The sequence below is a fragment of the Ailuropoda melanoleuca genome, chromosome 15, assembly GCF_002007445.2.
Source record: "Ailuropoda melanoleuca isolate Jingjing chromosome 15, ASM200744v2, whole genome shotgun sequence".
In the NCBI taxonomy this organism is placed as follows: Eukaryota; Metazoa; Chordata; class Mammalia; order Carnivora; family Ursidae; genus Ailuropoda; species Ailuropoda melanoleuca.
Window position 1 is genome coordinate 88536585 of NC_048232.1, and position 12070 is coordinate 88548654.

At 53.3% G+C, this 12070-nt stretch overlaps 1 protein-coding gene across 1 annotated transcript in view; it reads left to right on the forward strand.

Annotated features, from left to right (window-relative positions):
• The window catches only part of TBC1D22A (TBC1 domain family member 22A), a 312609-nt gene that overhangs the window by 192286 nt on the left and 108253 nt on the right, over window positions 1-12070 (forward strand). Inside the window, 1 exon segment of the mRNA XM_034644032.1 lies at window positions 1482-1557. Coding sequence (XP_034499923.1) covers window positions 1482-1557 — 76 coding nt within the window.

Below are 12070 nucleotides of genomic sequence, written 5' to 3' on the forward strand. Positions count from 1 at the left end.
TATAGAGGCCAGGGGTCTCGCTGTCCTTGGCGCGGCTTGTGCGACCTGCCTGGTGTCGCTCCCTGAGGACGAGCCATTCCGTCCCAGCACTGGCCTGGCACGAGTCTGCGTGAGCCGCTGGGGCCGAGGCCTGTGTGCTCACTAGAGTCTGGGGATCTGCAGGGGTTGCTGTGGGGTATTGATTCCTCCAGATTCTCTTCTTGTCCTTTTATCTTAGTGGGTCCTAGGGGCCCCAGTGAAGAACATCCCCAAAGCTTCCTGTATTCCTGTGGCTGTAACAATCACTACAGGCTTCGGGGCTGGAAACAACACAGATTATTTACTGTCTCTTGGTTCTGGAGGCCGGGCTTCTGATGTGTGTCTTGTGCGGGCGAACTCAAGGTGTGGGCTGGAGGCTCCAGGGAGATCTCACAGCCTGACCTTTTCCCAGCCCGCGTCCTTTGCCTCGTGGCTCCTTCCTCCATCTTCAACGCTGCTGCGGCAGGTCGAGTCCTTCTCATGCTCCCGTGGACTTGTCAGGACCCCGGCACTGCAGTGGGCCTCGGCTAGTCCAGATAATTCCCCTTGGTCAGTGGATTGGCGCCTTTGTGGCCTTTGGCAGGCTCTGGGCTAAGGCCGTAGACCTCTTTGGGGCTGTCTCTGCCTTGCATGTGTGTCCCCGCGTGGATGCCTGTGCCTTTGGAGCCAGCGGCCCTGCTGAAGGTGGTGGAGGCTGGCTGAGACCCCACCTTTGTTCCTGGGCCCCCCAGCATGGTCCCCTGGCCTGGTTTCCTGGATGCCTCGGCACAGACCCAGAAGGCAGCATTATTGTCACGGTGTGGATGACCAACGGGAACCCAGAGAGGTGATGTTGCTTGCTGAGGCCGCACACCCGAGTAGCAGAGCAGGGCTCCTTTTCCAGGTCTATTTTACCGAGGACTTGTTTCGCTTGACGCCTGCACTGGTTTTCCTGTCTCAGTTTATCAACTCCTTCACCTGGGTTCACCGAGAGTGGTCACATGTTCACACTTCACTCGAGCAGCAGCCGTGTCATTCGCCCTGGGACGGTGGGCGGGATGCCAGCCCCATCAGCACTGGGCCGGGGCGCCGTTCCGTGTCCGCTCGTCTGGCACTGGTGCGTGCCCGCTGCCCATGCAGGGGCCAGGCAGCTGCTTCCAGCGCACACTTCTCAAGGAGCTGTCCGTGCCCACGCCCATTTGTTCCAATGTAAATGTAAATATCTGCATTTACATAAAGAGGTGTCCCAGTAAATGCTCCCCTAGTCAGGTGTGCTTGCCCTCTGACGTCGGGCAGGGCCGGACCTGACCCCCGACGGTATTGTGCTGCGGACCTGCCGTTGTGACAGGGCCTGGTGCCCCGTGCACGGATCAGTTGGTGAATTTGTTCTGCTGTGAAACTGTTCACCTTTGTTCCGACTTCCTTTTTCTCCTTTGGAAGGTGTGTCTTAGTTTCTGTTCATATATTTGTTATTTTTCTCTTAGGACAACTATACCTTTGCCCAACCTGGGATTCAAATGAAGGTGAAAATGTTGGAAGAGCTCGTGAGCCGGATTGACGGTAAGCCTGCTTCCCGAGCAGCCATCTCCCTGAGGGTCCGAGAGGAGGCGGTGGGAGGCTCTGGACTTGCCCTCACCCTGGCAGGATCCTGCCCTCACTCAGCCTGTGGGTCCTGGCTCCCGCAGGGCAGGGCCGTGCACTCTTCTGGTCAGCCCCCTGGAGCACAAGCCTCTCCCCTTCCTTTTCATTAAGGCGACATAATCGGAATTCAGTGCAGGCACTTTGCAAGGAGTAATGAGTGTGCAGCAGGAGCGGGCAGCTCTCACTCCTTATTAAGCCCGATGATTGTCATAATCTGGGCGACAGCATGGTTGTTTATGGCTGTCCTTTGGCACTGTGTTCCCTGCCTTTGTGCATCATTTTGCTATCAAGGATGCTGGCATAATTTCTCCACGGAATCCAATTAATTACCAAGTCTGGAGGTAACATCTTTAATATTATAGAAAAATTATAGTGTGTGCTCGGCCGTTTTAGATTATGCTTTCATATTTAAGTGGGGGCTTTGAAATACTTTTTACCTTCATTCTTAAAATAATTTCCCCTATGATGTGCTGACTGTCATATTGCAATAGCAGAGTTTAATTAAATGAAAGTTGGGAGATAATGCCTGCCCATTCCAAGCATATTCTCCTGATAGTTTGTTACATTAATGAGCGGAGCATTAATGAAGTGATACCAAGCAGAACCACGCGTAGATTTGTGGCACCAGCCGGTCAGCGGTGAGGTACAGAGAAGAGAAAGGCTCTTTTCACAAAGAGCCTCATGTGAGCTTGGCAGGTGATTTCGCTGAATGTACAGAGAAATTGTACTTGGCTTCAAATGTGGATGCAGGGGTGTGCGTTCCGGTGCTGCATCTGCCTCCCCGGCGTTACGGTGCCTCTCCCCTTGCTGTGCCACTCGCAGCAGCAAACTGAAATGGAAATAATCTCCCCCAGAAAGGCACTTGGTTTGGGGAACTATCGAATGACATTATAAAATGGAGTCGTACAAATTATAAACTCCATTTTGTTCCTTGATTGAGTCTGATTTTCGACTGTGTATCTAATGGTTATTACCTAATTTCCATACGGTGAAGTTTTTCACGGTTCTTCCAGTAATACTGTATTTGATTCAGTATATTTAGCTGCTTTCCAACCTGTCTACTCGCAATGCTGTTCGCTGCTTATGTGACTGCGTGTATGGTTAGCTTCGCCGCAAGATCCCGGGACATGGCTGGGTTCTCCCCACTAGCAGCTTCACAGCCGTCCCCGGTCTCAGCTCTCGGAGCAATGGTCTGCGGTAGATGTGAATTACACTCCCTGGGCGGGTTCTTCTCTTCCCCTCGTGTCCCTCAGAAGGCATACTTTACATTTTCGTGGAGGTTAGTAAGTCCTGGTTAGTGCTCATTTGTTCCAGTGCTACAGTTTGGGGAAATACTTGAGTTGATTTTCTCTGGTGCTATGGTTTAGAAAGAAGCACATTGCAGATTTGCTGGATGATTGTTCCAAAGAGCAGCAACAGTGACCAAAGGAATCCCAACCCAAGCTGTGCTTTTTCGTGAATCACATTTCTCAGTGTGGTTTTTGAGGAGGGTACTTTCGTCCTGCAGCGTTTGGCTTAAAGGATCAGTTCTTCACAACAGAGAAGCTTCTTTTACAGAATAGATAGGTAAAATACGCGAAAGCTGTCGCCGGTTTGTAACTGTTCTTCTCATGAAACCTTAAACACCCAGGGTTTCCAAGCAGGAAGTGCACACAGGGGACAGAGTTTGGACTCTCTGGCTGGCGGGTGCCCAGGCCCCTTAGCAGCCCCTCGGGAGAGGCACCTGCAGGCCTCAGCTGCGTGAAGTTCACCCTCCCCCCATTTCATCACTCACCTCTTGGAGCAATTGTGGACTAGGAACTTTTGCAGGGACTATAAAGATTTTATTAAGGGCAGGATATGTTAGGAAGAAAAAGTGCTTTAAAAAAACCCCACTGCCTCATTTCTGCATTTTAGGGGAAGGACAGCATTTATTTCAGAGCTCTTTGGCACCTCGAGAGCATTATGCGAAGGGAAATAAGTCAGACAGAGACAGATCCTGTATGAGCTCTCTTATATGTGCAGTCTTAAAAAAAGAAAAACCCACCTAAAATATCGTAGATGCAAGGAATGGATTGGTGGTTGCAAGAGGTGGGGGCCGCGGGGTGTGGGGGGTGGGGTGGAGAAATGGGTGAATTTTTTTTTTTTTTTTTTNTTTTTTTTTTTTTTTTTAGTTTAAATACACTGAAAGAATTTAAAAGAAAAAAGGAAGGTGAGGTTTTATGGGCATGGCCCAGAAAGGACTAGTGTCGGAAAGAGCTGAATTGCTCTGTAAGGTTAAAGGAAGCCTGGAGCCCCAGCAGGTGTGTTGTGAAGAGCAGAATGGCGAGGTGAAGGAGGACAGAGGTCTCGGGGGGCACAGAAGGAAGCACGGTGAGGAGGTGAGGGAAGACCGGAAGAGAGACAGCATCACTGTCTTACTTTGTGGTGGGGAGGGTTGACTAAAGAATTTCTCAAAAGCACGTTTAAGTGGTTTTCTGTTTAGAGTGGTGTTGTACCCCCTCTCTGCTACCCTTAAACCCTCTGTGAAGGTATGTTATGTAGACAGGAAGGTGCCCTCCTTGAGGAGAGACAGGTGTGTCTGTAGTGGTGCCATGCGGAGTGCAAGATGGCAGCAGCCCAAGAGGCAGTGTGCTGGGCGGGGGTGATGATGTGTCTCAGGAGAGCTAAGGTGGCTCAGGAGAACCCAGGGGAATCCCCTTTGGTGTGTGGGGGCACAAGCGGTGGGACTTCCCTCAGAATGAGAGGTGAAGACTTGAGCCACTTAACTCAGAATGGAGGACAAAGATGAGAGTAGATGGGCCTCACTTCCGGTGGTGTTGGGTCTGATGATTCCACCCACGCTGCCCACTGAACATACCTAAAAAACTTGAGAGGATTCATTTCAAAGCTAGTAAAAAACAGGGGGGGGGGGGNTGAGAGTAGATGGGCCTCACTTCCGGTGGTGTTGGGTCTGATGATTCCACCCACGCTGCCCACTGAACATACTTGAGAGGATTCATTTCAAAGCTAGTAAAAAACAGGGTGGGGGGGAAAGAAAAGAAGAAAAAAATGAAAGAAAGAAAAAGGAAACACATTTCTTTTTAAAAGCACTGAACTATCAAAAAGACAAAACTCCCTGGCTACATTCTAGGAGAAGGCTAGGGCTCAGAGAGATGAGCCCAGCACTAACTGCTGTTCTTCTAAGGGCATCTGCTCATCTGGAAAAAAGAATCCCAACATAAGTTGTTGTTTTGAGTCTCTTGGAATGAATGGGTTTCACTACCCCGGACAGAGAATGCCCATAACCTTCCTGTGACCGAGCAGAGTGACCATCAGGGAAAACTGGAATGAGACAGCCTTCATACAGTCTTGTAATCTTGGTTCACGTCACCTGGGAGGACCAGGGTTGTTTGAACCTTAGTTATGGGACTTTTCTACTGGAGCACTCGCAGTGCTTGGGATACGCCAAGCAAAATTGTTTCTGGAGGAGGTCACTAGAACTAAAATTGTTTCTACAGACATGTACATTTTTCAAATAAAATGATCTGCATACAGTCAAAGCTTGTCACCCATTTGAAACTCCCTAAGTAAACCAAACAGAAACAACAGATAACAGAAACTAGCCCACAGAATGTTGTGCTTTTGTAATTGTTAGGCACATACCAGGAAACCATTATCCTTGACTCTGTATGAAGAAATAAAAACAGATAATCTTGAATATGTTTGCAGGGGAAGAGGAAACTATAATTTTATAGAAGAAATTTGAAAAAATGACCAAGTAGAATTTCTGGAATTGAAAAATATGTTAACCAAATTAAAAACATGGCGGTTAGATGCAGCTAAAGAGAACACGAGTGACTTGGAAGATGGTTGGAAGGAAATAGCTGTAATAAAACCTGGAGAGTAGGAATGTGGAAGGGTGTGGTCAGGAAGCCTAATGTGCATTTGTTTGGAGTCACAGGAGGAGAAGAGAGAGAAGGAGTGAGAATTTGGAGAGGTAATGATGGAGATGTTTTCCAGAAGTCCTGAGATGTACCAACTCAGAGATTCAAGAGACCATTGGGTCCAGAGGAGAATTACTAATGGGAAAACTGTATGTGAGCACATCCTTATGAAGTTTAATTACACTAAAAACAAAGTCTTGAAGCAGCTGGAGGAAAAAATTACTCTCTAAGAACAGCTATTTGAGAACTGACTTTTCCACATAAAGATAAGAACGTGTCTTCAACGTCCTACAAGAATATAACTCATTGTAGGGTCTACACCCTGCAAGAATGCCTGTCTGGAATGAACTCGGAATTGCACGAGGCCTCCGAAATCTGCATTGTTTGCATTCCGTTTAAGAAACTGCAGATTGAGAAGGGAAGCAAATAAAAGTACACACAGCCTACTTTTGCAGCGTTAAGTAGGGACAGTAATTACTATGAACCAAATCCCTTGTAAGTAGGCAAATCAGCATCCATCCCCAGCCCTTGGGGAGGGTCAGGTGCAAAAAGTCTGTGGAAAAGGGGAGACGGTATGTGGGTATCTAAGGAGGAATAAAACCAGATAGAACCACCCCAGGAAGACAGAATCCCGCCCAGAATGGGAAAAGACTGACAGCACGTCTGTGGTCTGCTGGATCAGAGCACTGGCTCCTGGGAAATCAGAAAGCATTTGGGATTTCCTGGATGAGTGGCCACTAAGACCTTAGCAGACACCCATTTCTAACAGTTACTTGTACTATTCGAGCTGAATTCTTGGGTCACATTTTTTTTGGCCGTGTGTGCTCCCTTAGGGATAGGGACTTCTCCTTCCTGCCAAACAGTGCTTTGCATTGGCCCTAGAGCAGAGTAAGCAGCTTCCTGAGCAGACGAGTTCTGCCGTGACCAGTCAGCCTCCAGCGGGCCCCTCCCCGCCAGGGGACCTGAGATGTTTCCTTGGGGCCAGCCAGGTGCAAGTGGGGAGACTGAAGGATTGAGTCTGGGCACTGGCAGACTGGGGGCAGGTGTTGTGTGTTCCAGGTGAGAGAGCGGATTTGACGGGACGGCGGCGGTGCACGGAGGAGGGTGGATCTCAGGCTTGAGTTAGGGAGCCTGTCATTTATCCAGAAGGCAACCTCAGGTTTTTAAAATTTTGCTGACACATTTATTTGATTTCTTAATCTGCTACCAGATGTCATTTCTTCTTCGATCTTGGGGAAAACCAGATCGCCCCGGGGTTTGGTGTGGCTCCCGGTCCTCTAGCCCGCGGAGCAGCCTCTTGAGTTCCCTGTCCCTTGCCCGTGGTCACAGTCTTTCTGGGAGGGGCTGTGCACAGAGCCATGGTTCCCAGAAATCCATACCAGCATCAGTGGATTCTCTGCAACCACCCGTCATCACGGTGACTGTGGGTGCACGTGAGAGAGGCATCGGGTTGTCCTGGCTGTGGCCCGGAAACCCTCTGCTGCCTGCCGCGCACCTCTCATTGTGCTCACACACGCCAGGAGCCGTGGTTGGCCTGGGGGCTGCTGTCGGGCTGGCCCTCGGCAGCTCCTCTGAAGCCTGGGATGTTCTCTGCAGAACCTGGAGGACCCGTGGGCACAGGTGTACGCGCAGGTGTGTGTGCATGCGCAGGTGTGTCTTAGTGTATGCAGGTGTGTGTGCACGGTGTGTGTGAGCAGGTGTGCGCGCGCAGGTGTGTTTAAGTGTGCGCAGGTGTGTGTGCACAGGTGTGTGTGCAGGTGTGTGCGTGCAGGCGTGTGCGTGCAGGTGTGTGTGAGCGCAGGTGTGTGTGCGCAGGTGTGCGCGCGCGCAAGTGTGTGCGCAGGTGTGTGTGCGTGCAGGTGTGTGTGCGTGCAGGTGTGTGTGTGAGCAGGTGTGTGTGCGTGCGCAGGTGTGTGTGTGAGCGCAGGTGTGTCTTAGTGTGCACAGGTGTGTGTGCACGCAGGTGTGTGTGTGCGTGCAGGCGTGTGTGCGTGCAGGTGTGTGTGTGCGTGCAGACGTGTGCGTGCAGGTGTTTGTGCGTGCAGGTGTGTGTGTGAGTGCAGGTGTGTGCGTGCAGGTGTGTGTGCGTGCAGGCGTGTGTGCGTGCAGGTGTGTGTGCACGCAGGTGTGTGTGTGTGCGTGCAGGCATGTGTGCATGCAGGTGTGTGTGAGCACAGGTGTGTGTGTGAGCGCAGGCGTGTGTGCGTGCAGGCGTGTGTGAGCGCAGGTGTGTGTGAGCGCAGGTGTGTGTGTGAGCACAGGTGTGTGTGCATGCAGGTGTGCATGCAGGTGTGTGTGCATGCAGGTGTGTGTGTGTGCAGGCGTGTGTGTGTGCAGGTGTGTGTGAGCGCAGGTGTGTGTGCGCATGCAGGTGTGTGAGCGCAGGCGTGTGTGCGTGCAGGCGTGTGTGTGAGTGCAGGTGTGTGTGCACGCAGGTGTGTGTGTGCGTGCAGGCGTGTGTGTGTGCAGGCGTGTGTGTGTGCAGGCATGTGTGCGTGCAGGTGTGTGTGAGCGCAGGTGTGTGTGTGCAGGTGTGTGTGCGTGCACAGGTGTGTGTGTGCGCGCAGGTGTGTGTGTGCACGCAGGTGTGTCTTAGTGCATGTGTGGGTGTGCGCACGCAGGCGTGCTGCGCAAGCAAGTCTGCCTGCACCAGACAGTAGCGGTTGATGATTGGGATGGTTTTGCAGATTGGATGCTGTGCTGATTTCCCCCAAGTCCCTCTATGCCAGCAGTGCCAGTCACTGCGGCTGCTCCTCTGCCCCCATCCCCAGGATTGGTGGTGTCTCCTCTTCTTCTGCCCCTCCCTCTCTTGTCAGCAGCAGCTCTTTGTCTGTTGGCCACCATCTGCTCTTGCCAGACTCTGGCACACAGTGTCGTGTCCTCTTCGGGACTGGTTAGAAACTCCACGTGGGGCAGAGGCCAGATATCACGGGTACAGTCACAGGAGGCTCGGCCAGGCCGGGAGCAGACAGCCGGTGAGTCTCAGCCGCTTAAACAGCAGGCACGTCCTTCACGGCTTGGCTGGGGACTCTGTTCTGTGCAATTCCCGCTTTGGGACTCAGGCTAAGGGAGCCGCTGCGTCAGGAGTATCCTTGCCCAGGTCCTGTGACAGAGGAAAAGGATTTTGGGGAACCCTCATAGACTCCTAACACTTCCAACAGAAAGTGGTTCCTAATACTCTTCATTGGCCAAACCAAGTCCAGTGTTATGGCCAAAGTCAGGAGCAGAGGAAAGGCCCGCCCACCCCAGCTCAGACCTGGGGAGAGCACAGGGCTTTGGTGCACAGTGCTGGGCGCGCTGATCACAGCAGAGAGACAAGGTCACAGGTGAGAGCACGTGCTCTCAGTATTTCTGGTGGTTGTCAGTCTGTTCCCTACTTACTGAATGATTTTTGTACGTAAAATCCTGAGTGCCCGCAGTGATTTGGTAATTTAGTGCTGTAGTAACAAGCAGAGGTGAGCGCTGCTCAGACCGGGAGAAGGTCAGCTGCAGAGCACCTACGGCAGCGTTTGCTCCAAGGACACGCGGAGCGCTTACGACTCCGAAAGCAATTTCACATGGTTGTGGCACAACCAGACGAGATCCCTTACACGTTTATTACCGTTACATCTGCTACATCTGACGGTAGCCTGCGAGAGCCCATGATGCCCCGCAACCGCCATGTTCGGCCCTGGGCCCTTCCAGTGAGAGCCCCCATGACGGAACCTGGGCAGCCGCACCGTGGGCTGTTGCCATGCAGCTTTTGTGACGTAAGAGGATGTAAAGGAAATACTTGCCACATCTTTTGTTTACAACCATAATGGAGATCCTCGTTCAGTATTAAAAAGCAGCGTTTGAAGACACACGGCCTTAGCGGGTAGATAAATGTGCTTACGTCTGTGCTCGGTATTTTCAGAAGGCTTCAAGTCAGCTCGTAAAGCATTGCTTCAGAGATTAGCGTCCCACGGGGGGTAAAATGGGCACAGAAAGGGTAGCTAGGGGATTGTTCCTGGTGATGGGGTGGCTTCAGGATAGAGACAGGCCTGTCATCCGCCCCCCCCCCCCCCCCCCCGAGGGCCCAGAACTGCTTGCTGTCCCCTGGGCCCTGGGTCTGCTTGGCTCTGCTCTGAAGTTGTTCCCAGAGACCGTAAATGCGAGAGGCCCCGGCGGGCCAGGAGGAGGAGAGAAACCTGGTTATTAATCAGCCAGGCTGAGCCAAGAGCTTCTGTGGACATCGGCCCAAGGATTTCCATCTTCAGTGTCGAGGCCGACTCCAGGCTGCTTGGGAAGGCCAGAGCCAAGCAGAGAAGTGTCCGCTGTCGGTGTCCTAATCCGGGCCGTGCCTTCTTTCCTTCAGTGAGGAAGGGGGATAAGTCCTTCTTCCTGCCCGCTCTTAGCGGTGCCAGATTTAGCACGTGGGGGTAGGGAGCACCCAGTTAAATTTGAATTTCACGTGAATCATGATTTTTTAGCCTAAGTATGACACACACTGAAATTCAGATTTCACTGGGCCTCTGGCATTTCATCTGGCGATTCTGTGCCAGCTGAGCTCCGTGGGGGCCAAGTGAGCCACGGACCTGGTGCTAGGCTGCAGGCTGCCGCAGCTCCTGAGCTTAACGGGGTGGTGGAAATCTGCCTCCATGTGGTGGGCTATTTGGAATTTAAGAAGAATGTGTGTCTGTGCACACACACGCATGCACACACGTACACACACATGCACACAGCCCTCCACTCCACACTTTAGATGTGGTTCCCTTTATCAGTGTGGTTACTGTGTCAGAAGCCAGATGCTTTTCCATTTTCCTGTGGTGCCTGTTGATGCTCATTGCACATTCCTGTTGCCTGACGTGTCCGACGAGGGGCTGCCTGTGTCCTTGGGGGCAGGGGGAGGATTCCTGTTCGTGGCCAAGGGCTTCGTCTGAGCTGTATGCCCGCTGAGCTCATTTGCCTTCAGCGCAGACGTGCGGGGAGGCTGGTCACCGAGTGAGTCTTCAGGTGAACTCACTCTTCTTCATTAGGTTTGATAGTCTCCGACTGACTGATTATGATTCTCTGAAAGGCCGATCTGGAGCCCTTGACCGCCCTGGTGAATGCATTCACGGTCACGCAGAGCCTGACTGCCCTGCAGGTGCTGGGTTTTCCTTTGCAGTGACCGTGGGCCGGACCTTTGGAGATCTGCCCTGTGTCAGTCAGGTGCAGGAGCTCGGCCGCGATGGCCGGCCCATGGCGGCGTGGGACAGGTGCCTTGGTGACCCGTGCCAGGCGCTCACAGAGGAGGCTCTTCGTCTCTGTCTTCAGTGGTTTAATTGGATTTGCATTTCCTTCCTCTCTGGTGCACTGTCCACCCTGCTGCAAAGTGCTGCTGGGACGGCAGTAGGGCCTCCAGGCACCGGGCAGGGTCCTCCGGGCCCTTCTCAGGTTCAGCAAGCCCTCCTTCCCCTCCAGCAGCCCTAGGCCGGCACACCCTGGCTGGTCGCTTTCCCTCCTGCACGACGTGACCCCAGCTTCTGCTCTGGTCCTTGCTCTTGTTGTTTTCTGCACCTGAAGCACCTTTCACCTCCCGCGGCTTCCTTCCCCGGTGGCCAGGTATTCTGGTGCTCAGGGACCCCGTGGGCCTGCCATGGAGGGGTGTCGACAGGAGGCCCCGCCATGGGCCAGAGCCAAGAAGGTGCTGTTGATAGTCCCAGGAGTTTGTTACACTGACCTAGGCCCAGGGCAGGTCCAAAGCTTCTGGGTCCTATGGAGCTTTCTCCCGTGATGGCCTTTGGGTTCGGTCCATCGCTGATTATTTCAGAAGTGTGTCGGTGGTGCGCCCCCAGCAGTCTGCTGTGCATGAGTCACTGCTTGGTACTGGGGACGCGTGTCCAGCACCCTGCAAGGCGTTTGTGGTGTGGCGGCCTGGGGGTTGCATAGAAATGAAAGGGGACTCCTCCCAGTGGCAGTGACCGAGTGTCACCGAGGGACAGGCATGTGAGCAGAGGCTCCTCACCCCTCCCCATTCAGACTGTAGCCGCAGGGACCAGAGGCAGGTGGCCAGTCGGGCCTGGCTTTGGGAAAGGGGGCTTGGTCACTCCCCAGGGGGCTCCCTCATAAAGTTGGCCTGGGGACCCTGCTTGGCGCCTGAGCCAGGATGGGCCTTCTCACCTCTCTCTTGGATCCGCATCTCATGGCTGGTCCGTGTGGGGGCTGGTGTGTAAAGCAGACTTTTTGTCCAGTTGCCCTGCGCACTGCCACACGGAGGATCTCGCCGCCTCACGTCTGCAGGCCCGTGTCTGGAAGGTAGGCTGTCCCCTGCCCGGGTAGTCCGGCGTGCGGGGGGGAGTGGGGGCGAGCCCGGCTCTCGGAGAGAGGCCTGCGATGCAGCATGGCGGCAGGGACAGGCTCCGTCCCTGCTGTGAGCGCACAGAAGCCTGAGGGGGAAATGGCAGCCCATGAGCAGAATGGGAGGCTGGTTACAGCCAGGCCTGCGGGTTAGGAGAGAGAAGACGGGGGCGCCCTGCCGGGCTTCTGAGGAGGGATGCTTGACCGCCTGCGTTCTCTTGACCTCT